The 27,039-nt window shown below is 37.5% G+C and overlaps 1 protein-coding gene across 2 annotated transcripts in view; it reads right to left on the bottom strand.

Moving 5' to 3' along the window:
* Positions 1 to 27,039, bottom strand: part of ATP6V1C1 (ATPase H+ transporting V1 subunit C1) — a 92,465-nt gene that overhangs the window by 9,696 nt on the left and 55,730 nt on the right. For both annotated transcript variants that reach the window (XM_030937654.1, XM_010354527.2), the window contains exons 2-10: positions 22,469 to 22,639; positions 21,052 to 21,119; positions 15,092 to 15,177; positions 12,602 to 12,696; positions 10,931 to 11,022; positions 9,771 to 9,869; positions 7,812 to 7,880; positions 385 to 477; positions 205 to 298 (exon numbers count right to left, since the gene is read on the bottom strand). In XM_030937654.1, coding sequence (XP_030793514.1) covers positions 205 to 298; positions 385 to 477; positions 7,812 to 7,880; positions 9,771 to 9,869; positions 10,931 to 11,022; positions 12,602 to 12,696; positions 15,092 to 15,177; positions 21,052 to 21,119; positions 22,469 to 22,600 — 828 coding nt within the window. In that variant the 5' untranslated portion in view covers positions 22,601 to 22,639. The remainder of the gene's footprint in view (positions 1 to 204; positions 299 to 384; positions 478 to 7,811; positions 7,881 to 9,770; positions 9,870 to 10,930; positions 11,023 to 12,601; positions 12,697 to 15,091; positions 15,178 to 21,051; positions 21,120 to 22,468; positions 22,640 to 27,039) is intronic.

Raw genomic sequence — 27,039 nt, 5'->3', positions numbered from 1 at the left:
AAAGCTTTCTTAGAAATAGAATAGTTATCTCTAGAATAGTTAAGCTTTAGAGGAAATTCATTCTAATTAGTCAATTAAAAAAAAAACTTAAAATCAAATGTCTTAAAACCAAAGCAGATTTTTACTTTCTTTTAAATCAAAGGAAAGTAATACCACTTTTTCTTCTGCTTAATATTGATAATACTAAATATTTAAAACACATACAAATTGTTTTTTCTTATCAGTAGAAAGCCTGTTCATTTCTTCTTTATCTGCTTTCATCTCCTCTTCGTTATACTGGAAGTCACGAACAATGAATCTAAATTTGGGGGAAAAAAATAAAATTGTTCATGTTGTATACAGCTGATCTAACAAAGTAAATACACACAAAAATAACCATCTTACTTGTTTTCCCTGGCTTTGTGTCTGAAGTCATCAACTGCCTTCCTAAACAAGGTAACATTACACAGGTAACTGTCTTGGTCCTCTGAAAGAACACTATGGAGAAAAAAAAAAGAAGTCCATTTAAAGATTTATACATATTGCTGTCTTTCATATTAAGGGCAAAATTCAGAAACAGGTGGAAGAGAAAAGTAGGGTATAAGAGTCCTTCCCAAATTACCTCAAAGCTTTTCAATCTGGATTGCCTCAAACATTGAAGACACTGAATGTTTACGATTTATTCTGCTAATGCTACTTTTTTTCTTACTAACCAACAAAATTAGACATTAACTCCAGTAAAGCATCCAAATGCTAAGAACCACACTTTTCAATCAACATCAGCACCAGGCTGCTTTGTTTCCAGTGTCTCCTTGATAAGCACACTTTTCTTTTCTGGAAACCTAATTCTTTCTTCCTTTCTCCAGGCCAACTCAGCCCCACTGAGGCCCAGCCTAGCCTCTCTGCATTGCCAGTACATCAAACCTTGGATCTTTCCTTTGCTCCCATGACATCTCTCAATCAAAAACTGATAGGCCAGGTGCAGTGGCTCATGCCTGTAATCCCAACACTTTGGGAGGCTGAGGTGGGTGACTGCTTGAGTTCAGGACTTTGAGACCAGCCTGGGCAACATGGCAAGACTGTGTCTGTACAAAAAATACAAAACCTAGCCAGGTTTGACGGTGCACGCCTGTAGTCCTAGCTACTCAGGAGGCTGAGGTGGGAGGATCACTGGAGCTGGGGAGGTTGAGGCTAAGTGAGCCAAGATTGTGCCACTGCACTCCAGCCTGGGTGACAGAGTGAGAGAGACCCTGTCAAAAACAAACAAACAAACAAACAAAAAAAAAAAAACAACCTGATGAACACAACTGTCTAAATAATCTCTGAATAAATGTGCTTGTATGCATTCCATGGCTCCATTTTAGGCTTCAGAAGGTCCCAGTGAGGTCAGAACTTACATTCAGTCACAGTTCCATGGACATCACTGGAAAGACCTTTCTAGACACAACTGCCAGGAAATTTTAATGGTCATTTAAATCTGTAATACCTTTGGTGAAAGTCCACTATTTGAAAGGGGAATGGTATCACTTGTGATAGTATGGCCCAAATTTGGCCTTCAGAATTTACCTACGGTGCCTCCTGTATAGAAGTCCTTATGCGAGGTCCACGAGGCTGCACAGGCAGCTGTTCCACAGGGATAACTTGGGGCGGGGAATGTTACTGAGGGGAGTCTCTTCTCCTTTCTATCTTTCACATATTGGAGGTCTTCTAATGTTTAGTGTTTTTTAAACAGCTTTACTGAGATATAATCATTATACAGAAAACTGTACGCATTTAATGTCTATAATCTGAAGTGTGGACATACGCATATACCCATGAAACCATCACCACAATCTAGACAATAAACATACCCCTCACTACCAAAAGGGTCCTGTGCCCTTTTGTTGACTGTTTTCTTTGTTTTTTAATGTTTAGTTTTTACTTACAATGTGGTACTTCTGAAATCAGAAAAAGTAAATTTTACAAAATGGAGGAATGCTGGGGAATTTAAAGATACTATATTAAAAAAAAATTTTAAAGCAAGTGTAGTTTTTCCTGAAGCCTAAGAACCACCTCGTTAGCCAAGTAAATTCAGGAGGCAACTACAGTGTTTAATCACAGGATGGCTTTAAGTACTGAATCTACCCCACTTCTGATCAGCCAGCCAGCAGGGGCACCTCCCCAGCGAATGACCAGCAGACAGCTCTGGGAGTACTGATCACTGTAATTGCCGACATGCAGAGAAAACGCAAGTACTCTGGATTTAGAACACTGAAACCTCCTGTTAGACTGTATCTTCTCAAAATGATTACCCTTAGTTCTTGCTCCTGGTATTCATCAAACCCAATGAAGGGCAGCTACCAAGTGGACAGAGCTCGATTAAAAAAGCCGTTTAAGGATCTTCTGCTTTGCCAAGATCTACTCAGTGATGTGTGAACTGCTTGAGATCAAAACAAATCTAAATCTAACTTGTAGGCTATTTCAGAGCCACAAATAATGCTTCACCATTAGCATACTAATCTTTCAGTATCCAACACTTTGCTGTTTTGAAGACCCTTCCAAAAGCATTTGGTGCTTGACGTGGCCCTGTGTCAATGAGCAGGTTACCTATTAAACAGGTTCCTAGCTATTGTGCAGAAATCTGGGACACAGCAAATTCCTATGGCTTACTCAAAATCCTGATGGTGATAAAAGCCAAGATAAAACTTCCAACTCACCTTATAACTAAATTCTACTCTGCTACCTTATTATGAAAAATAAATAAAAGCCACTTGCTTTTCCTCTTTCCCCTAAGGAAAGGTATTTCTTAAAAACTGTATAAAAAAATAAACCACGAGTCCTTACTATAATGGACTTGTAGTCATTTAACATGTACTAAGACTCTGTAATGCAAGTGCTGGCTAGACATTACTATAAAACTAAGACAGCATTTCCTGATCTCCAGGTATAGGTTTAGTAAAGGAAATAGGCATAAACAGGTAACTGCAATACAGAGTTGTAAGTGCTGCCAAAAAAAATGTACATGATACACTGGGGAATTAGTTACTTTATCTGAGGGGATTCAAAGGAGTTTCACCAAAGAGGTGATACTAGGTGGAAGTTTGAAAGAAAGGCAAAAAAGAGAAGAACATTCCAGATAGAACCCCATATGCAAATGAATACAGATGTGGAATAGCATGGTGCATCTGAGGAATTGCAAGAAGTGTGTATAACTGGGGCTCAGCATGGTAGCTCATGCCTGTAATCTCAGCACTTTGGGAGGCCAAGGCAGGCAGACCACTTGAGGTCAGGAGTTCGAGACCAGCCTGGCCGACATAGTGAAACCTCATCTCTACTAAAAATACAAAAATTAGCTGAGTGTGGTAGCACATCCCAGCTACTTGGGAAGCTGAGGAAGGAGACTCACTTGAATCCGGGAGGCAGAGGTTGCAGTGAGCCGAGATCACGCCTCTGCACTCCAGCCTGGGTGACAGAGAGAGACTGTGTCTCAAAAAAAAAAAAAAGAAAAGAAAATATATATATATACACATATATGGCTGGGATCTAGGGTACAAGAAGAGGGTGTGTGTGTGTGTGTGTGTGTGTGTGTGTGTGTGTGTGTGTTGAGTACAGGCAGTCAAAATGGGGAGGGACAAGCAGGGTTTTAGACAGGGAAGTAACACATTTATATGTCACAAAGATGAAAACAGCAGCAATGTGGAGGACTGATGAGAAGAGAAAATACCGGAGAAAAGGAGACCAGCTAGGGTCAATTACCATGGTCCAGGCAAGGGATGAGGGAGTCAGAGCTGGAGCAGTGGCAGTGGGTCTTGGGGGAGTGGGGAGAGTAGATTTAACCACGTGAAATTGTGGATATTTGACCATTTTTTGACCTACAAAACAGCAATTTTTAATGGTTCAGCCAAATACTATGGAAGGTAGAAATGCCACAACTGATTAGACTAATGCAGGCAGGGGGTCTGTTGGGGGGGTGGGGTGCAAGGGTGAAGGAAGATTCCAAAATGACTATCACACTTGCGGTTTGGATCACTGGGCAGATGTTGCTGCCATATACTTCAAGGCAACGAGAGAGTTTGAGTCTGAGATTGGGGTGTCAGTTACCTAGGAAATACCACATGGAGTGGTCCAGTAGGAACCCAGGTATGTGAGTTTGTAGGTGGGGGGAAGGCTGGCCACAGATAAAGATTTAGGAGTCCGAAAACTGCAGTTGAAGTTAGAGCCATGGGTGTGGTTGAAGTGATACTGACAGGAGAACAGATCATCTCCCTCAGAAACTCTGAAACACAGAGAAACTTCTGGACAGTGGCCAGTATCATTTTTCCTGCACTTCTTAGCTAGGCTGTTCTGCTTCACTGGGGACTCCAGATCCCTAAACAAAATCTTCTGTGAAGCACCCATGAGTTTGTGATGCTGCTTCCAATAACAGAGAAAAGGCAAAAGTTAACCAGTGATCTGACTCAATCAGACTATTTTAATAAGCAAAAGCAGACAAAAAATAAAAAAATACAAACAAGGAAAGTGGTAATTCTGAAAGGACAAGTGAAAAGCACCTCTTTCTGAACAGTGTTTCTACAAAAAAAAAGCAGAACAGCAGCCCAGCCTCCACTTCTTTGTCCATAGCCTTGACACGGCATTTATCCACAGTGCTGCATTTAGCCTCACAGGAGCGGTAGTATTTCAAAACTCTCCCATCTTTGTAGAACATTTTACAGTTATATTTTGTGAATTTTAAAATTCTTTCAGGTTTGAGGACAGTTAGAATAAAAGATTGAAAAATATTAGATTGGATATTAGAGTGAATATTTTTCAGTTGACTCTACCTCAGAACTCCACTTTCATCTTCACTACTCCCAACAATAATCACTCAAGTTATCATGCCAAAAAGTGATGTTACTACCATAATTAATTAACTTGTGTAAAACACATAGAACACTGACCAGCTCATAGAAATTACTCAGAAATGCTGGGTGTGATAAACCAAAAATTCAACATCAGGTCATAGAGATCTTTCCTAAATGGCAGACAAAATTCCAGGCTCACGCCAAAAAGCGTATTTGCCCCTACATGAACTGCATGTACTCTTGATGGTGCTATTTGAGCTAATGCTATGTTGTCTCTGACTAAATTTAAGCAGGTAAGTTTTTGAGTCAGTGATTCCAAATGTACTTTGAGAAATAGGTAGAACAGATGTTTTCACTGAGCAAGGAAAGGCTGGGAGCTCTCAGAAGATCAGTGTGCACTTACAAGTCATTTGCAAACAAGTCTTGACTGCATTAAACTGTTCCCTGCCTGAAATTTGCCCTTTAAACTACTAAAGTGACTGTCCAAAGATCTAAATCTCTGGTGGAATATTTTTAAAGTCCTTCTATCAGAGTAAATCTGAGCTTACTTAATGAGCCTACACACCAACCCCCTGGACATCTGGGTTGGCATATGTCCACCTCTGGAGGACATTCTGTGTGCACCAGGTCCTCATTCTCCTCCTCCACCTCCCTCCTAGACACAGAGTCAACCTCTATGGCTCTAATGCCCTACAGATCTGTCAGTATCAACAGCCTAAGTGAGACACTAATATGAAGACACAACTGTAGTCTTCAGGTTATCATGTGAAGAGCTGGTATGAATGAAGGTATTTCCCCAAATGAAAAAAAAAATTCATGATGAGCACAAGTTTGCTGTTTAGTTCCTAAAAGATCAACATTTGTGAAAATACAGTAACATTATCTTGTATTTTGAATACTTCATCAAGCCTTAAAATATCTTCATAATATATACAAGGAAGGGGCTACGCTCATTTACAGACAAAGAAAATGAGGCCAGAGAAGTTAAAAGACTTACCCCAGGTCACACAGCAAGTTGGTAGCAGAACTGAGGCAGGAGAATAGGGTCTGGAGGCAGGGAACCTAAGGTTGTTTCACCCCGATTTCCTAGAACTAAATTGAAAGGAAAACCCTAACTTTCCATGCCTAAGTAACAAAAGAACCAGAGGCTACTCCTTTTGACCTTTCCTGCATGGCAGATGGGAAATTCACTGTCTGCAACAAATCAGACTGATTCCAGGCCAAGTCTTCATTTGTAGAGAAGTATAACTTTGTAACTTCACCCTAGCTTCTGATTGGTTGCTTTCTGCAACCAATCAGATGTTTGCACAGGAGTGTGACCTTTGTAACTTCACTTCAGCCTCTGGTTGGCTGCTTTCTGCAACCAATGAGACTGACTGCAGGCTACCACTTCATTTACATGAGGTGAGCATGAAGTGGCCAATGGGAAACTTGTAGGAGTTATCTGGACCCAAGAAGATTCTGTATCCGGACCCTTGAACCACTGCTCGGGTTCGCTCCTACACTGTGGAGTGTACTTTCTTTCGTTTTTAATAAATTCCTGCTTTTGTTCTTTTGTTGCTTCATTCTTATTTTGCTTTGTTGGGCATTTTGTCCAATTCTTTGTTTAAAACACCAAGAACCTGGACAACCTGAAGTCACAACCCTACCATCGACAGACCCTACGAGTGACAGATTCTACCGGTGATAGAACCAGCAATAGAACTCAGATCCCTGGGTCCAGGACTCTTTCCATTATACTAAGCTACTTCCCACATGACACAATGAAACTGGAAAAGAAAATATTTCATGGGCCTGACCTTACTAATTCCACTTCTTTACTACCTCCTATATCTTCCACCCTGCTGCCTCCCCTTGAAGCATATATGTATCTAAGAATCCTTGGCCAGGTGCGGTGGCTCAAGCCTGTAATCCCAGCACTTTGGGAGGCCGAGACGGGCGGATCACAAGGTCGGGAGATCGAGACCATCCTGGCTAACATGGTGAAACCCCATCTCTACTAAAAAATACAAAAAACTAGCCGGGCGCAGTGGCGGGCGCCTATAGTCCCAGCTACTCAGGAGGCTGAGGCAGGAGAATGGCGTAAACCCGGGCGGCGGAGCTTGCAGTGAGCTGAGATCTGGCCACTGCACTCCAGCCTGGGCGACAGAGCAAGACTCCGTCTCAAAAAAAAAAAAAAAAAAAAGAATCCTTTGGGGTGGAGATACACTGTATTTATATTTTCTCAAAGAATATCTGGTGTGGCAATGGCAGAATATGGAAAAATGACATGGAATAGTGTTAAAAGGGTACAGGACCTGGAGCTAAAAGATGTGAGTTCTAGCCCTAACTCTGCCATTGGACACTTTACACAGCCATATGCCTCAGGGAACTATTTAAGCATTTTAACTTCTTCTTCCATGAGAATAAGAGTGATACCTGTCCATACTTCTTCACAGACTTGTAAATTTCAAATTAGGCAATGCATGTTAAATCTATAAATTTAAAAAGTGTTTAATAAAAACAGGTTTGCTTGTTTTTTAAATAAAAGGAACATACAGATTGGGTAAAATCTAAGCTCAAAGTGATGGTGAACATCTGGAGATCAATACGGCAGTCCAGTAGCCATTCTGGTACACTTCCTTTGCCAAGTAAAATGACGAATTATAGACACATAGTAGGTATGCAATAATGAATAAATAATTTTCAAAAGGCAGCACAGTGAGGCAGAAAAAGTACCACACTAGACATCGAGGTTCTAGTTCTAGCCCTGCCACAAATGAGATGTGTGACCCTGGGCAAAATATTAATACCTCACCGGCCTCAAACTTCTAAGTCTATAAACAGGAGGTTGTCAAACAGACTGGGCCAAGTCCCTTCTAGGTCTAAAATTATTACAACTAGAGTTCACAGAACTCACTCATGAGGTTAATTTATCACAAAGGCAAGACAGCAAACATATTTCCTCAGCCAACATCCAAACTCTAAAAGGAATTCTAGGAACCAAATGGTTTTACAAAAACTTCTACTTACTTGCTAGACCTTGGAACTACCATTTCGGCTAGTGTTTCATACTGCTTAATCCAGTCGTTGTGGTTTAACCTGCAGGAAAGGTACAATACACATTGGAAAAGAAAAACAAGTCCTATTTCCTGCCATATCAAGGAAGAGAAAAAATTATGTGACAAATAGGAAATCTGGCTATAGTGAGTATACTCCAACTCTATGTAACAAAAAAAAATTCAGGTTTCCTACTGAGAACGAATTTCCAATACACTGAGTAATGTAGGAAATACAGATCACCACCCTACCTCCAGTAACTATTGCAAAAGAGGCACATCCTAGAACTACGTTTGGAAAAGAAGTAAAGCACAGTATGGATTCTAAATTATTTTCAAGCTGCATAGTTCATACGTATAGTGCCTCATTTTTTAAAAATGGTCATGCTAAAATCACTGTCATTCCTGCTCAGTGGCAGTTATGAAGGACTGAAAAAAACTGTATTTATGGAAAGCACAGAGTACCATGAGGTAGTAAGTAAATGAAGTAACAGTAAACTACGTTGCCACAAAGCATTGTGCAACAACCTTCTCTAGAGGCCACTGGCTTCCCGGGGTGCGGGGAGAGACAACTATGTTTGAGATTGAAAACAAATAATTATAGTGTTTATAGGCCAGGATAGAGAATAATTCATCATATAAGATGTCTTAGGTCCTATGTTTCAATTACGAGGTACAGAAAACCATAAAAATTTCTGGTTTTGACCCCGAGTTTTAAATAAAGGTTGAATGAGTCAAATATTTTATCTGGGCAAAAGTTATTTTCCTACATAGTATAAAAAAGCACAGATACATAGAATTTGTTATAAATAATCAGTGTTTCAGTGTAGCAGAGGGGAGTTATGTAACCAGAACACAAAATAAAACTTCTGGAGTGAAATCCTTAGATTTAAGGCCTTCTCCCTCTGCAAAGAAAAATCCAAAAGGTAGCATACTGCAATAAAGGGGAAAAAATGCAGAACTGAGATAATATTGTAGCCACTGCAAATTCCATGGAGGCATTATTTTCTAGTACTCCCTATCTCTGAACCAGATAAAAATGCAGAGCACAGCAAGGAAGTCTGCATGCAAAGATACTCTGAAAAAGACCCAAATCTCCCACCTGAGTTCGGATCCCCCAAACATTCCCTGATAGCAAGACTTCAGTGTAAGGCAAAAGTGAAATCATTAATAGTGCTATACAGACACGCACAGAGTCCAGGTCTTCCTACAAGTACCCAAAGGTTTCATTTCATTTCATTCAAGATTAACTATGATCAAATATTAAATAACACAGAAGGCCTAATCCTAAGGAGATTTCAAAGGTTGTCTAGTCCAGTGGTTAGCAAACTATGTGCATAGCCAAGCCTGTTTTGTAAATAAAGTTTTATTCAAACAGCCACATCCATTCGTTTGTATATCATTTATGGCTACTTAAGCTATAACCACAAAGTTGACACAGTGGAGTAGTTGTGACAGAGATCACATTGTTTACAAAGCCTACAATACTTACTATCTAGCCCTTCATAGAAAAAAAAATTGCTAATCTCTGCTCTAATCCATTCTTTGTGTCTTACAGTGCTTAATTCATCCTAACCAGTCATAAAGATTTTTTTGGGAAAAAATGCAAAGACCTTCCTATTTTGAGAAATCTAAAATCTGTATTTGTTAAACAATCAATAATTTAGCATTACCTAATGTTTGAATGAGCCAACTCTACCAAGCTGCTAAATTTGATTTGGAAACTCAATTTATAATTGAAGTCTCCATTGCCAGGTTATGATCTAATTTCTACTTTACGTGCCACATGAGCAAATGCTGATTGACAGAATGAATGGCAAGGTTATATTCCTTTTACGCTTGGATTTTATGGAAAACTTCAAACTACAATACTAGATACTAACATTTTTCTTGTATTTTAACAAGTAAAACCTTTTGTAATAGAAAGACTTACTTGGGAACTACTACGAGTAATGTGACGAGATACTCTGAATCAAGAACAAAGTCATCCTTCTTCACAATTTCTGCTAGACTTCTAGTTAGCAAACTTCCTCTGAGGAATTAAAAAAAATCATTAGGCTGATAATTATGTGCTTCTGTAACACAAACAGCAGGCTAATCATTTTCACATATATACACTATATATACATTGAGAGGGATTAGTCTTAGTTAAGAGTTTTACTTTGTAAGGAGTCATCATTTAGCTGAATATATCCTACCCTGGCAACCAAGGAAATATCTTCTATCAAAATTTGCCTCTAGTGTTTTGTGTTTGCTTTAATTATTATAACTCAGCTCTTCTCTTGTCTACATATATAATATCTTGACTGGAAAAGTGCTATCTACTCATTAGATATCAATTAAAGTCTATTCTACCATATAATTATGAAATTATGTCATCTAAGCACAACACCTTCGGTGTTCTTCCCTCCCTTGGGTATCATCTGATACCAGGCAATTTTGGTAGCTAACCCAATAATTAACTCTTTCAAATCAGTCTTCATTTGCCTTCCAGTAATCACTTTGCTATAATAAATATGTCTTGCCCTGTTTGTATCACTCATAGTATCCAACCAACTTTCCCTCTAGGATATGAAAGCACAACTTGAATACTTTCATGCTTAAAGCTGCACTTGTAGTAGTCATAGTACGAGGGGATCAACCAAAACAATTCAGTCCTGTTTTTAAAATCCTAATGAGTGAAAAACCTAAACTCTGAAAACAGATAAGAGAATAATTGTTACATCATAAAAGGATTATTCTATAGTTAAGCGATAGGTAATTACTATGCAGTTAAACTATGATTTCATTTAAAACAATTAATTTTAGACTATTTTTCAGTGAAATATCAAATGGATAAGGGGATAAGCCAGGACCCAGCTCACAAGTATTATTTATAAAACAAGTATAATAAATCAGCCTCACATCTGTTTTGATTAGTCTGAATTCTATAAACTTACCTTAGTGAGCTTTTCTCCATGAAGTAAAAGAAATACCATTTTGATTACAGAAACAACATAAACTGAAACTAACTAAATCCCAAAAATATCTCCTTCGGTGTATGCTAGGGTGCTTCCCGAGTTCTTAATACTCAAATATACTTGATCTGCTTACGCATTCTTTCGTTCCAAATTCTGAAGATTTCCTTTCAGGTTATTGTATGCAGATGCTCGAGATTTCAGGTCATTATCAATCTGAGTTACTCCCTTCGAAAAAGAAGAAAAATAGACGAAATTTTCCTAAATCTGCCTCTAGTAATACTAACAAAGTAGCTAAACTTTAACTTCTACAAAAAAACCCACTAGTTTCTAGTGTAAGAATATTCTATTATTTTAAAAGCACGACTTTAGGAGATCATTTAAAAAACAGTCTACTTCATTTTTAATATAATTTCCACATAAATCTTTTCTACTAAAAATAATGTTTCAGTCCACACGTATTTTAATTATTATATTACTTCTTAAACCATGGAAATGGAATCTAGGCTACTGGGTTTGGAGATTACTAATTACAAGGCTTCAATTCACAAGACTGAAGGATATTTTCCAAAATAAACTAAATTACATGAAGACTTTTAATTATTGCAAACATCACTATTACATAGAATATTTTTCTATGAAATTAAAATTATAGTTGAATTTATTCATAAATGTTACAAAAGCTGCTTTTTCAAACGAATAGAATACTAAACTAACTACATAGGGAGAAAATGTGAAGTAAACAATATTTGAAGAACTGACTTTAACATAGTTCTAGCATTATTAGCTGTGTAGCACGAGGGTAAGTCACTTCACGTCTCTAAGCCTGCTTCCCTATCTACAGCAGCATCAGGAAGCAAATGATCTAATCCTTAAGGATCCAGAAAATAAGGCTCAGTCACAGTAAGAACACCACTTTATATTATCAAATAATGTAAATAATAGTTTCTTAAACTATAGTCATCAAATTATATGATGACTTTAGTTAAAATCTTTGATAGTCTATTTATTTACATTTAACTATGTAACACACTGCATAACTAAATTTGGGAGCAAAGGAAAGTCTGTCCAGTAATTTAAACTACACTTCTTGCCCCAGCCAGGTCAATAAGAATGCTGGCAAACAATTAACAGGTCCTTGTCTATTTGTCTCATTACAGTTACTGTTAAGACTTTTATTCCACAAACAGATCTTGGGGGAAAAAACAGACTTTTACATTTCTTCTCAAGTTCAAGGATTTCTCAATATAAAAGGAGTTCTTGGTGAGTTCATGCATCGGCTTCAAGGTCCATGTACTCGCTGAAACTACATAAAATTATGTGGCACACGAATAGGGGAATTTTTCCAGGCAGAGGATCAAAACTAAATAGTCGGAAGGGGTCAGAGAACCCAGAGGGTTTAATGTTTGAACAAGTACACTATGCACACAAACATACTTCAGTGACCACTATCACCTACCTGAACGACTAAGAAATCTTAATAGACCCCAATTTCCTATTCTACACAATCTCAGGTGCCCTTAGAATTTGTATAAATAATACAGAATTTTCACACTTTCTTAAACACTGTTGATGTAATATTCAAGTTAATTACATAACTAAGTATACAACTTAGATAATCTACACATGAAAGTGTTATACTTTTAAACATCTTTTAATGTCTAAAGCTGTAGTAAGGACACCCTCTATCTGTGACACATAACTAAGCTGCCTTATCAAAACCTAAAAAGTATTTCATAGTGAAATTATACAATAAGCAAAGCCACTATAAATCAATGTGTCCTACTTGTCTTAAGTATTATCTTACCTTGGCAATTATTTCAGAAATATTTTTCAGGGACTGCTTGATTGGATATTTGGCCATGTCCCACTGGAACCTTGTTATATAAGTAACCAAGTCCACTGAAATAAGGGAATAAACTAATTACTGAAGAGAAGCAATAGAATTGTTCAGTTTTTTACACAGCAATATATTTTAACGCTGAAATCGGCATTGAGGAAATCAGCAAAGATGTCATTTCTGAATAATCCTGATTAAATGTGAACGATATTAAGTAACATGGATTAATCAAAATTTCTACCTTGTAATCTCTTCTTCTTACTCAAAATTTAATACAAATTAAGATGCTCCTTCTAATTTGATTACTTTAAAAATGAAATATGTACATATTCCTAATATGCTTCATACATAGGAGAGACACACAAAGATTAAGAAACTACTTCAAATTGTCTCCTTGATAAGTAAAATTTCACAAAAGAATGTTCTTTCTTTGATAACTTACCCAAGCAAACTGCAAATAAACTTGTCTATTAAAACCATGTTGATGACTGTTTCCAGGAGTTCACATTTTAACAATTTTCAAAACATGGACCCTTTCACTTTCAAATGGAAAGAATAAAACATGTAGAGCTAAAAAAATACTCAACAACTGATTCCTTGGAGTTTAGTAATCAAAGTGACTTCACCCCTAATGGGATCAAGGACAATTATGGCAGCACTCACTGACAAAAGTAATTCATATAAAAGTATCTTTCTCTTCTCAATATCTCCTTACATAATACCAGTGAGTCAACAACACAGATGGTATTTCCGAAAGCAACTCTATCTAGATGCACTGCCCCTCTTGGTCAACCACCATTCCACCAACTAGACTGACTGCCCTAGTTCATAAAATACATAGAAGGTCAGTAAAGACAACACAAATTAACTTATTAATATCTAACATACCTTCTGTTCTTTCTCAAAACACAAATTAACAGACACAGTAAACAATGACATCAGAATTACTTTGATAACAAAGAGCAGGCCGGGTGCGGTGGCTCAAGCCTGTAATCCCAGCACTTTGGGAGGCCGAGGCGGGCGGATCACGAGGTCAGGAGATCGAGACCATCCTGGCTAACACGGTGAAACCCCGTCTCTACTAAAAAATACAAAAAACTAGCCGGGCGACGTGGCGGGCGCCTGTAGTCCCAGCTACTCGGGAGGCTGAGGCAGGAGAATGGCGTAAACCCGGGAGGCGGAGCTTGCAGTGAGCTGAGATCCGGCCACTGCACTCCAGCCCGGGCGACAGAGCGAGACTCCGTCTCAAAAAAAAAAAAAAAAACAAAGAGCAAGAATAAGTTACTACATTTTTAACTGATTAAATATTCATTGAGCAGCTATTATTTGCAAGAAGAAATGAGATTTCAGGAACACTGGATTTAAAATATAGTAACCTTATCAGAGTAGGCGATCCCGCAGAGAATGAAAGGGAAGCGTTATTTCCTTCTTTTTTTTTTTTTTTTTTTAAGAGACAGGGTCTTGCTCTGTCACCCAGGCTAGAGTACAGAAGTACAATCATAGCTCACTGCAGCCTTGAACTCCTGAGCTCAAGCAATCCCCTCTCCTCAACCTCCTGACTAGCTGAGACTATGGGCATACGCCACTACATCCAGGTAATTTTTTTTTTTCTTTCTTTCTTTTTGTTTGGGTTTTTTAGAGACAGGCTCTCCCTACGTTGCCCAGGCTTGTCTTGAACTCCTGCACTCAAGCGATCCTCCTGCCACAGCCTCCCAATGTGCTGGGATTACAGGCGTGAGCCACCATGCCCAGCTCATTATTTCCTATTATAATGACATATCACTAAAGATGGGCTTAATTTTAAATGAAGCAAAATGCTAAAATGACATTTCGTAAGAAAATAAGAAATGCAAATACAAGTGAAAACAATGGGGTCAGAATCATCTTTATAAAGTCATTACTACATAGAGCAAACTCTATATAAATACTGGCTTCTATCCACAGAGAAGTCAGTAGGCTATTTTATGGGTATTAAGTAAAGAAATGCCAAAATCATATTGGGGAGGAGGCACTATTCTGCAATAAAACTAATAATTTCTGTTCTAAGGCTTTAATAGCTATATACTTTTAAATACAAAAACCTACATAAGACAGCAGGTATTCAACTGGAACAATGCTGAGATATACAACTTGGAAACTTGTAAATGAGTGAACAAATAGGTGCTGGAAAGAACTAAGGCTAATCTTTACAATACTGCTCTTGCAGGGGACTTGCTTGGCATCATATCATAAGCCATATTATATATTATGTAAGACTGTCTTCTACTGGATTATGTTTCAGGGAACAGGATGTACCTGGAAGTATCACCAAATTCAGTAATGATAATTGTACTTTAATGGTTTTCTATTGTATTTAGTGTCCTTTTCTATAGACTTTTTTACATTACTTTTTGTTTCTGTAGCTTAGTTATTCACTTTATATGAGTTAATAATGATCAATCATGAGCATTAGCTTACCTCCATTAGCCAACAGATTCTCTTGAACTTTGTCTTTACTATCTTCCAATACATCAGCCATGTATTGAGCCACTTTCTTAACCACTCTGAGGAGGAAAAAAAATTAACCATTTTCAGGAAAAAGATCTAAACTGCATTCTATATGATGAACATATTATATAAAGACATGAGTTTGACTATATATGTTCCCATTATACCTATCCATATAATATACAATAAATGGATCTTACCTTATAATGTTTTAAGGATAAAATGGACCAAGATTTTGTTACATGCAAAAGTCAACTGAGTAACTGTAGAGTTTTAAGGAGACTACATGCAGTGTGTCTACTAGTCTAGAAAGAAAGTGGTGGGAAGCTAGTGAGAAACAGTCTGTAAAGAGGCATATATTTATACGCCAAAAACTGGACAATGCAAGGACCAAGAACAAAGAAGGCAGCCGAGAACTAGCACTCACCATGTTCCTACGACATGCAAGACACTGTGGTTTCCCTTAGGAAAAAAGGGATCTTACAGGCAAGAGAACGTAAGCAACAGTCATGATGAAAAATTAGGTCCTACATTATTAATTAATTGTTTATTGAGCATCTACTATCTACAAGGAGCTATGCTATAGAGGAAGTCATAATGCCAAAACTATTAGGTTGGTGCAAAAGTAATTGTGGTTCTGGCCATTACTTTAGAAACAAAAAAATGGCAAAAACTCCATTACTTTTGCACCAACCTAAACCAAGGCACCTACATATGACCTTGTCAATTCTTTCTTTCATTCACACTGAGGTATAAAAGAATAAGTGACTTATCCAAAGTCACAAGACCAGTTAAACGTCAAAGATGTGACTAGAAACACATTGTCCTGACTTTGGAGTCCAGCGTTCTCTTCCTCATTCCATCTCTGTCTCTAGGCCCTGGGTGGGATTCAGAATCACACAAGACAAAATCACTACCTTCACACATTGCTTAAAATCTCATTGGAAAGATACACAAATATATAAATTACTAAATATAAAGCAATCTGAGGTCAGTGCCAGCTGAGATTGCCAGGTTGCAGACAGAGAGAGATAAAGGGAAAAGGGATCACTTGCAGCTACTGTAGTCAAGAAAGCCCAAAGGCTCATGAGCAGGGCAATGAAGGACAGAAATGGTTTTACAAGGATGATAACCTGGGAAGAAAGCATATTCTTGCCATGGGGCATAATGTGAGTCAAGATGAGAGGTGGAAAAGCAGTAGGCATCCAGAGAATGGTGAGGAGTCCAGACTGATGGGAGCAGCAGGCTGAGAAGTAGGCAGAGGAGCTTAGGCTAGGAAAGTGGGATGCCAGATTGTAGATATATAGCCTGTGAAGTCACACTCTAGACAGGGACATAACACAGTTGAAACAGGGCTCAGGACAAGTATTCTGATGACTATATGCTCAACAGCTAGGAGGGGTAACTGGAAGACAAATTAAGAAATTCCTGTAACGGTTTTATTTTTTTCTTAAAACAGTGTGTGTATACATATATATATATATGTATATATGTATACACACACACACACACACACACACAGGTATTTTTTTAAGAAACAGTCTCGCTCTGTTGCCCATGTTGGAGTGCAGTGGTGCCATTATAGTGCATTGCAGCTTTGAACATCTGGGCTCAAATGATCCTCTTGCCTTGGCCCCTCAAGCAGGAGGGATTACAGGTGTGAGCCACAGAGCGTGGCGTGTTGACAGTTTAAACAAGGGCCAATACGGGCCAGGAAAGGTGATAGAAGAGCTAAATTTAAATGACAATCCTATGCTGAGTGGTCTCAAACCTAAAAATTAGAACAATTTCAGAAATAATGGTGTAAGTCATAAGTCTTCAACATGTTTAACTTGAGGTTTGTACATACATTTGCCTATGTCTCCAAAATTCACCCATTCCTTCAAAAGAGACAAATCATTCCCATAAAATTTGACAAGCATCTTGTAAACAGAACCATTTGCTATGAATTCTAAAATGTTGCATGTTTACCCACAGAAGTACTTCGGCGTGTAGAATCAACTGCTGTCAAATTTATAAACTTAACGTCGCATAACCCACAACTTCGAGATCTCCCTAAGCCTATTTACAAGAGGATCTGTGTCAATGTACAAAATGTCACCTCAAAAATATCTGCTCCAATGATTACATTTTTAAGAAAGTATAAACTATGATTTACCACATATACCATATTCTATAATGTTTGGACTTTAACACTTGGAGCATTTAAGTCATTAAGCTATCATCTGTCAACACTACCAAAGTCTAACAACATGATTTTTAAATTCCTCGTATATTTCAGGAGGACTGAAGAAGATGCGCTTGTGGAACAATGCAGAAAAGAACAGCTGACACACTGCACAGGTAACTTTAAATTCTACTCACCAAACTAACTACATTTGCCCTTAATACTTTTCAGATTCCTTCCCTAAAAAATCTAAAAATTCCCTAAAAAATGAGCCAGCTGGGTGCAGTGACTCATGCCTGTAATCTCAGCACTTTGGGAGGCTGAGGTGGGAGGATCACTTGAGGCCAAGAGTTTGAGACCAGCCTGGACAACATAGTGAGACCCTGTCTCCACAAAAATAAAAATAAAAATATTAGCTGGGTGTGGTGGTGCAAGCCTATAGTCTTAGCTACTCAGGAAACTGAGGTAAAAGGATCGCTTGAGCCCAGGAGTTCAAGGATGCAATGAGCTATGATTGCACCACTGTACTCCAGCCTGGGTGACACCAAGACCCTGTCTCTAAAAAAATAAATAAATAAAATTTAAAATCTAGGCAAACTTTAAATTATATTCAGGACATCCCATTAACAATTTAAAGAAAGAACTATAAAGCCATCAAGGTGACTGACATGGGTACAAATAAATGTTAATAATTATATTCTCAGGGGCCTCCTTTCTCAGTGTCTCTTTGGTTGTCATAACTTGGAACTGTAATGAGGTAGATGAGACCTCAGGGAAGACTCACTCCAGGGATGACAACTAAAAAAAAAGTTCCCTCAAATTTTTTTCTCAATTAAAAATGTGTAAGCAAGAAACCAAGAGACTATTCTTTCCATCAGTTCGTGCTTTGAGTGTATCATAATTATTTTCACTATATGTATAATAATTCATAATACTCATTTGCTCTATATGAATATATGGAATTATAATCCTAAAAGTTGCTTTTCCTTTCATCTTTTCTTTTCCATTCTAATGACCAAGTGTCTGGTCCCAATTGAGCTTTTACTATCTTTAAGAGATAGTAAATCTACTGTGAAACTGTCTGCTAAGTGGCCTTCTTGATTCCAATATTGAAGACCATCAATACATCCTTAGATCTGTTTACTTCCTCACTACATGGTGTTATGTTAAAAGATCTCTCTCTCTGCAACCCTGACCTCAGTCTCTATTGCCACAGCATCACTTTGAGGTGGTTCTATCAATTCAGAAAAGCATTTTAACAGCAGAAATGAGAAAATCTTCCATATAGATTTCACAAAAAAATTTCCTCCTATCCAAGCCTATTATTCCCTTAAAGCTTCTATCAAATGTACATTTCTAAGATTCTCCAAATTCTGTATTTTACAAATTACACCTATGTATCTAAACTCTAAGATAAAAGCTTTGTATCCCCAGAGTTGAAGGAACGGTAGATTGATTCTGCCAACTAATCAAAATGCAGCTATCAAACAGCCTATAACCATTTTCAGCTCAAATATACATGTACCTGAATTTCAAAAGTAATAAAAACTGCAGTTTAGAAAAATTCTTCCAACTGAATTTTGAAGACGAAAGCATAACCATCTTCAAATAAATGGAGTAATATCCCATGTTCATGGATCAAAGACAATAATGTTAGGATGATACCATTCCCCAAATTGATACACAGATTCAACACTATCCTCATCAAAATTCCAGCTGACTTATATGCAGAAATTTGACACTGTGATCCTAAAATTCATACAAAAAGACAAAGAACCCAGAATAGCCAATCTTGAAAAAAAAAAAAAAAAAAAAAAGGAGAATTCATACTTTCTGATTTTAAAACTTACTACAAAGCTACAATAATCAAGGCAATGTGGTACTGGCATAGGAGAGAAACACAGATCAATGAAACAGAACTGAGAGTCCAGAAATAAACCCTCATATTATGTTCAATTGATTTTCAGTAAGGGTTCCAGGACAATTCAGTGGGAAAAAACAGTCTTTTCAACAAATGGTGCTGGGACAACTAGATACTCACATTCAAAAGAATCAAGTTGGACCCTTACCTCACAACATAAATAAAACTTAACTCAAAATGAATCAAAGACCTCAATGTGAAAGCTAAAATTGTAAATCTCTTAGAAGGAAACATAGACATAAAACGATACGACCCTGGATTAGACAATGGTGTCTTAGACACAATGCCACAAACACAAGCAACAAAAGAAAAAAATAAATTGGACTTCACCAAAATTTAAAACTTTTGTGCTTCACAGGACACAATCAAGAAAATGAAGACATGGCCAGGCACGGCGGCTCATGCCTGTAATCCCAGCACTTTGGGAGGCTGAGGCAGGTGCAGCATGTCAGGAGTTCGAGACCAGCCTGTCCAACATGGTGAAATCCCATCTCTACTAAAAATACAAAACTAAGCTGTGTGTTGTGGCAGGCACCTGTAATCTCAGCTACTCGGGAGGCTGAAGCAGGAAAATCGTTTGAACCCAGGAGGCGGAGGCTGCAGTGAGCCGAGATCTCGCCACTGCACTCCAACCTGGTTGACAGAGCGAGACTGTCTCAAGAAAAAAAAAAGAAAATGTAGACAATTCACAGAATAAGAGACAATATTTGCAAGTTATATCTGAGAGGGGATTTATATCTAGCATATTCTGTATAAAGAACTCTTACAATTCAATAACAGAAAGATAAGCCAATTAAAAATGGGCAAAGGATCTGAATAGACATTTCTCCAAGGAAGAAAAACAAATGGCCAAAAAGCACATGAAAAGATACTCAATACATCACATCACATCAGTCAACAGGGAAATGCAAATTTTTTTAAATGAGGTATTATCTCATACCCCCTGGGATGGCTATAATCAAAAAGACAAATAGTAACAAGTGCTGGCAAGGATGTAGAGAAATGAGAATCTTCATACACTGCTGGCAGGAATATTAAATGGTGCAGCCACTCTGGGAAACAGTTGGTCAGTTCCTCAAAAAGTGAAACATAGAGTTACCATATGACCCAGAAATTCCACTCTTAGGTACAAACCCAAGAAAAATGAAGATATTTAAGAACACAAACTTGTACACAAATGTGCACAGCGGCATTATTCTTATAAGCCAAAAAGTGGAAGCAAAAGAAATGCCCATCAACTGATGAATGGATTAATGTGGTAAGTGTGTGTACACATATATAGTGGAATATTATTTAGTAATAAAAAGAAATGAAATACTGATACATGCAACAGCTTGGATAAACTTCAAAACATTATGCTAAGCAAAAGAAGACAGTCACAAAAGACCATGTATTGTATTCCATTTACAAGAAATGTCCAGACCAAGCAAATCTATAGTGGCAGAACAATTTGTGGGTGGTGGGGACAGGAAGCGACTGCTCATGGGAATAGGAATAGAGGATGATGAAATATTTAAAATTGACCGTGGCAATGGTTACACAAGTCTGAATACACTAAGAATCACTGAATTGTACACCTGTAATAGGTGAAATGCACGGCATGTAAACTATATCCCAATAAAGATAGTAAAAAGAGAATCAGCATTTTCATATTTCAAACAGGTGCATTTTATAGTATGTAAATTGTTCCTTCATAAAATTGATCTACAAAAGGAAAAAAGTCATCGTTTTCTAAAACCATTCCAGTAAGCAGAGTACACATGTGATAATAAACCCAGTGTCCACGGAGCCTGTTAACAGTGTCTCCCATTTTGCTCTACTCCATGCATGTAAGTACATTACCCTTCTACAAATGCATCCAGTTTAGCCAGTTCATCTGACAAGCCAACCAAGACATCCAGCGTGCCAACCTAAAAGGAAAATATATTCTGTTATTTAGCTGGCATCCTTTTTTAAAAAATACAAGCTGATACATCTTGACCTAAAGTTCTTGTAAATCTTAAATTCTCCCTATTTGATTTCATAATGTGTAAGTATGTTAAAAGATGTTTGCCAGACATTTCAAAGCTATTTATATGTACAAGATAATCCTTTAATTCATGGGTACAAGCACCACTTAAGACTTGAAGACTCCTCAAAGACAGGTCTGTGCTTGTACTATTCAATGACACTGGATCATCTGAAATCTTAGTTTACAACACAGGCTCTCAAGTAGGAGGTCCACAGATATGTGCTAGAGGGTCTGTAATTAAATTGGCATGCAAAACTGTGCACAGTGAGTACGTTTTGGAGGAAACGTCCTGTGTCAAAGGTATCCGTAACTCCAAAAATACTAAGAATCGGTCATTTTAGTGTTATTTATTTATTTATTTATAGTTTTGAGACGGAGTCTCGCTCTGTCACCCAGGCTGGAGTGTGGTGATCTTGCTCACTGCAACCTCCGCCTCCTGGATTCAAGCGATTCTTCTGCCTCAGCCTCCCAAGTAGCTGGGATTACAGGCGCCTGACACCACACCTGGCTAATTTTTGTATTTTCAGTAGAGACTGGGTTTCACCATGTTGGCCAGGCTGGTCTCAAAATCCTGACCTCAGGAGATCAGCTTACCTCAGTCTCCCAAAAGTTCTGGGTTTACAGGCCCCACCGCACCCCACCAATACTCAGTCATTTTAAATATTTCTTAAATGAATGTTGCCTACGACTCCCTCATTAACTAGCAAAATGTCAGTATCATGATCTTTTCCATTCTTTACAAATGTTCCATCAACTGATTACTGGATACCTGCTTCACTTTGATGTTGCTAGATTACTACTCTTTAATACAGTAAATCTTAAATAGATTAACCAGATTAAATAACTGGGTTAGATTTGTCAAGTATGATTAAGTAGGTGCTATGGTAACACACAATGTAAGAATCAGTGTAATATAAATTTATTAACAACTTCACTATGATATTTAAGAATATATACTACTAAGAGTTTTAATTTCTGAAAATCATTATTTGTGAATGTAATACATCAAACATTTTCATAAGATTTTTCATTGCAATTTAGAAGAGCACAAAAAGCCTAAGTGGAGAGACGTTATTTCAATTTGGTAGTTTACTTCCAGTATTTCAAAGATACATTGTAAATCATGCCAATGGCTGGAGAGGAGGTTTTCTTTGGAAGGAACCTGGGTATCTCATTTCCACTAACAGAGAGCACTGGCCCTCCCCTGGATGATGAACTCATATGCAATTCTGCACAGTGCAGCTTCACCTTTAAGTCAGGAATATTGAACTTGGAAGTCACAGCAAGATTATTGTTCTTTGAAGTTGCGGCATGCAATTTCTCCCATGTTTGCTGACAGGTTTTCTCCCCAGGAGCAGATATAAGCCAGAACTCAGTCATGTTTGTTACTGGGTATTTCCTCAAAAATCAAGAGAGATTCTGAAATGTAAAACAAAACAAAAGAAATACATTTAAAATCATTTGTTTCTAAAGTCTTTCAGAGTCACAGGAGACGTTATAACATATAACCTGTTTCAAAACTAATCTAATATTGGCATATGATCTCAAGCAAAGTGAAATTTACCTACCTCGAAGTAAATCTATATAAATGGTGAAAAAAATGATTTATTTATGATATCAGGAAAGTGAGGTGATAAAAACCTAGTATGTGAAGTACCTACTTTTTTTCATTATAAAACATTCTTAATGGGAGTTAGTTGAGAAGTGAGATTACCCAAAATACCAGCCACCAATAGTTTCCTTCAACCAAAAAGGTAGAGAATTACAAATTTATAGGTTTCTCTTAAACTTTTTTTTTTTTTTTTTTGAGACAGTGTCTCACTCTGTCGTCCAAGCTGGAGTGCAGTGGCACAATCTGGGCTCACTGCAACCTGTCTCCCAGGTTCAAGCGATTTTTGTGCCTCAGTCTCCCGAGTAGCTGGGATTACAGCCATGCACCACCACGCTCAGTTAATTTTTGTATTTTTAGTAGAGACAGGTTTTTGCCATGTTGGCCAGGCTGGTCTTAAACTCCTGGCCTCAAGTGATCCACCGCACACAATCTATCTCAAACTTTTAAAGCTTACAACCAAAAAAAGGAAATTAAAAAAAAAAAAGCATAACTTTTATCTTGAAGAAAGAATTTAATTGAATCAATGCATTTATAAACAGCAGTCACCAAATAAATTTGTCACATTGGCTTAGCAAATCCTACAAGGCTGGTAAATTTGGTGGCTAATTCTAATCCATAGTCAATCTAGAGAAATCTCCTCAAATCTTTGATGCATACATTTAGTTGCCATTGCACATTTACAAATTTGGGGGAAAAAAAAAAACAAATAAAACTTGCCAATCTGCTTGGCTATTTTAAAATATAGGGAGTTGGGAGGGTGGCGTTAATGTAACATTTTTGGATCTGAGAGGCAGGCTGCAGATCTCCCTTTCCAAAGAGTCCCATTAAGATTCACTTAACCCTCTCTACAATCTCTTTTTTTATTTTTTTTTATTTTTTTATTTTTTTTTTTTTTGAGACGGAGTCTCGCTCTGTCACCCAGGCTGGAGTGCGGTGGCGCGATCTCCACTCACTGCAAGCTCCGCCTCCCGGATTCACGCCATTCTCCTGCCTCAGCCTCCCGTGTAGCTGGGACTACAGGCACCCGCCACCACGCCCGGCTAATTTTTGTATTTTTAGTAGAGACAGGGTTTCACCGTGTTAGTCAGGATGGTCTTGATCTCCTGACCTCGTGATCCGCCCATCTCGGCCTCCCAAAGTGCCGGGATTACAGGCGTGAGCCACCGCGCCCGGCCCCTCTCTACAATCTCTTTTCCTCCTCCTCCTCCTTCCCCTTCCCACACACACAGAAGGGTGAAAAAAGTACAGAGACAAAACTATTCAGAATCTAGGTAGGTAAAGCACATAAACACAAGTGATAAAAATCAAAGTATTTTGGTACCATTATTCCCATTTTAATGTGCCTTCATGAGAACCAACATAAGCTTTCTGCTAACACTGCTTATTTAATCTCTCCTGAAACTAATATTTAATGTCTCTAAATTGAATATAACTATCTTACGAAGTTGTCCTGAGAACAAAATCAGATAATTAAGGTGAAAAAAGTCTGTAAATGTAACTTTCCTTTAAAATGTAAAGTATTGGAAATAAAAAATACAGATAGAAAAAAAAATTAAAAAAAAATGTAAAGTATTATAGTTAATCATAATGGACTTTCATAATTACAGTAGTCCATTTTAATTAAAGTACCTATGATTAGGTAATCAATGCTACCTACTCATTACAATACCATTGAAAGTGAACTTAACATAGATGTCATCCTATATACTTGTTAATTTTTCTAACTACTGTTTATAGAGGATCTACCATATAAAAGGTACTGCTCTAAATGCATTATTAGCTCAATTCATCTTCCCAACACCTCTACGAGGTAAATATCATGCTTCCCATTTACAGGTAAGAAATGAAGGTTAAACTCAGTACAGATGTAGACAGTGGTATTAAATGAATATGTTCAGAAACCATATTCTAGAAAAAAAAAATTTGAAAAGAAACTGTACTGTACACGGACTTTTCTGACATTACTGATGAAGTTAAACCTTTATCAGCTCTCCCTACACCTTCTCAAATGAAAGAGCTACACTTTCCCAAATGGCCAAGAAGTTAAACACAAGCTTTTTAGTGACAGCCAGTCTGGTCAGAGAACAGCACAGCTGAACTGGCCATCCAAGGATGGAAGCTACTCATGATCCCCACGCTCTAATGAGACCATCCAAAGATCAGTTTTGATTTCAAAACAGAAGCAAAAGCAAAATCTTCATTAGCCTACCCGAGAAACTTCAAATACTGAACTTGAAGGCTATTATACTACCATACTCTTTTCCAACCTGATTTTTTCGTTCAACCTATTTTTAGAATTATCCAGTGATCATTAATTTTAATTGATATATGATATTCTATCATATGAATAAACTAAAATTTATTATCTGCTTCTTCCTGGAATGACTGTTAAATTGTTTTTACTTTTTTGCTATTATAAACAATTCTGCTGTGAACAATATGTACATGTCTCTATCTATGAAATATTTTGTCTGGGATAAAAGTAAAATAGCTGAGTTACAGGATATGTCTTCAAAGATAGTGGCGACATGTCTTTCCATGCTTCTATGCAGTGTGACTTTGCCACTCCTTCCATCAAAAGGTGGAGCTGGTGACTTGGTTTGACCAACAAAACACATGGAAGCCACACTATGCAAGTTCAGGGCTCAGATGTCAAGCGGTCTTGTGTCTTGGACCACTGCCCTCAGACTACCACATAAGGAAGCCAGTTTAGCCTACTGCAAGTGATAAGGCCACATGTAGAGAACCAACAACCAGCATGAACCACCAGACATGTGACTGAGGCCCTTATGAGCCCTCCAGCCCAGCCAATCTCCCAGCTGAATGCAGCTGCATCAATGAGTCCAGGTAAAACAAGCAGAGGGACTATCCCAGCAACTCACAGAATTAGGAGAAATAAGAAATCACTGTTTTAAGCCAGTAAGTTTTGCGGTTGTTTGTTGTGCAGCATGAGACAACTGACACAGACCACTGCCAACTCTTTTGGGTATTGCCAAACTGTTCTCCAAAGCCTCCACCAACTTAAGTTCCTACCAGCAGAGTAAGTTTCTATTTCCACAACTGAAAAACACACAATAGTATATATTGTTCAGAGTTATATACACTTACAGAAAATACTAAAATATGCATAGGAGAAAGGAGCTTTAGTTTTGTAAGATTTCATTAAAAAAATTGAGCAAATATAGCAAAATGTTAATACTTGCTAAATCTGCATGGATGTCATTAATTGCAATATTAAAATTTTTCTGTATATCTGAAATACTTCAAAACTAAATATTTTTAAAATTGTTACAAGAATGTATTTAATTCACAAGTTAAAACATAACATTGCAGAGCAAATTTATTAAAAATAAAATTTTAGTGAACTTTAAAAGGGGATATTCAGAGAATAATCTAGATACCAAATTAATCCTCAAAGTACAACCTTTTTGTTTTACACCTAGTAGAAATGCTTACTAGTCTGTTTATATCTTCTTATGACCAAGTATAATACATTGTAGACAATGCTTTTAGAGTTTAGGATTTGTTTTAAAAGTATTTTTGGATCCTGAGACAGGAGGATCACTTGACCTCAGGAGTTCAAGATCAGCCTGGTCAACATAGTGAGACCCTGTCTCTATTTTTTTTTTTATTATTTTTATTTTTAAAAAATCAATTTAAAAAAGTATTTGGGGGTCAATATGTTCGACAATCTAACTGCATAATGTTGCAAGGCTCAGGCTATACCTATACTAATTCCAGAACCTATCTCAAGAAGTTGCTTTTAAAAATAAATTCCTGCTGAAATCTCGTGGACCTATCTCCTGCCCTCTTGTCATCCTGTCTCTGTTCTTCGCAACACCTGGATCACCTCACCACCTATCTCTGGTTTCTTCCAGTTAATACTCTTGCACTTACCCAATCTAGCTTTTTTAGCACAAACTATCTTGAACTTTAACGTTTTCAGTTATTAGAAAATCTAATAGCAGCTTTAAACCTCTTTTAGTAATCCAGATCTTCTAAGTGATCGTGGTTTCTAGAAACTGAGATTTTGTTATAATAATTTTATGCAAGTAGTTTTCTGTTAGTATATTTAATGATAAATTTTTGTATCTCCTCTCCTCCCAAAATAGCAGGTAGTAAAGTCAACCGTTAAATTATTCCTGATGATACTGCTAAATTATCTAAACTGCCACTTCCTCAAAGATTGTAATAATATGAGCTATTA

This window comes from Rhinopithecus roxellana, chromosome 9 (genome assembly GCF_007565055.1).
Source record: "Rhinopithecus roxellana isolate Shanxi Qingling chromosome 9, ASM756505v1, whole genome shotgun sequence".
Lineage (NCBI taxonomy): Eukaryota > Metazoa > Chordata > Mammalia > Primates > Cercopithecidae > Rhinopithecus > Rhinopithecus roxellana.
The sequence above is the reverse complement of the archived record's forward strand: the minus strand, read 5'-3'. Positions and strand labels throughout refer to the sequence as shown.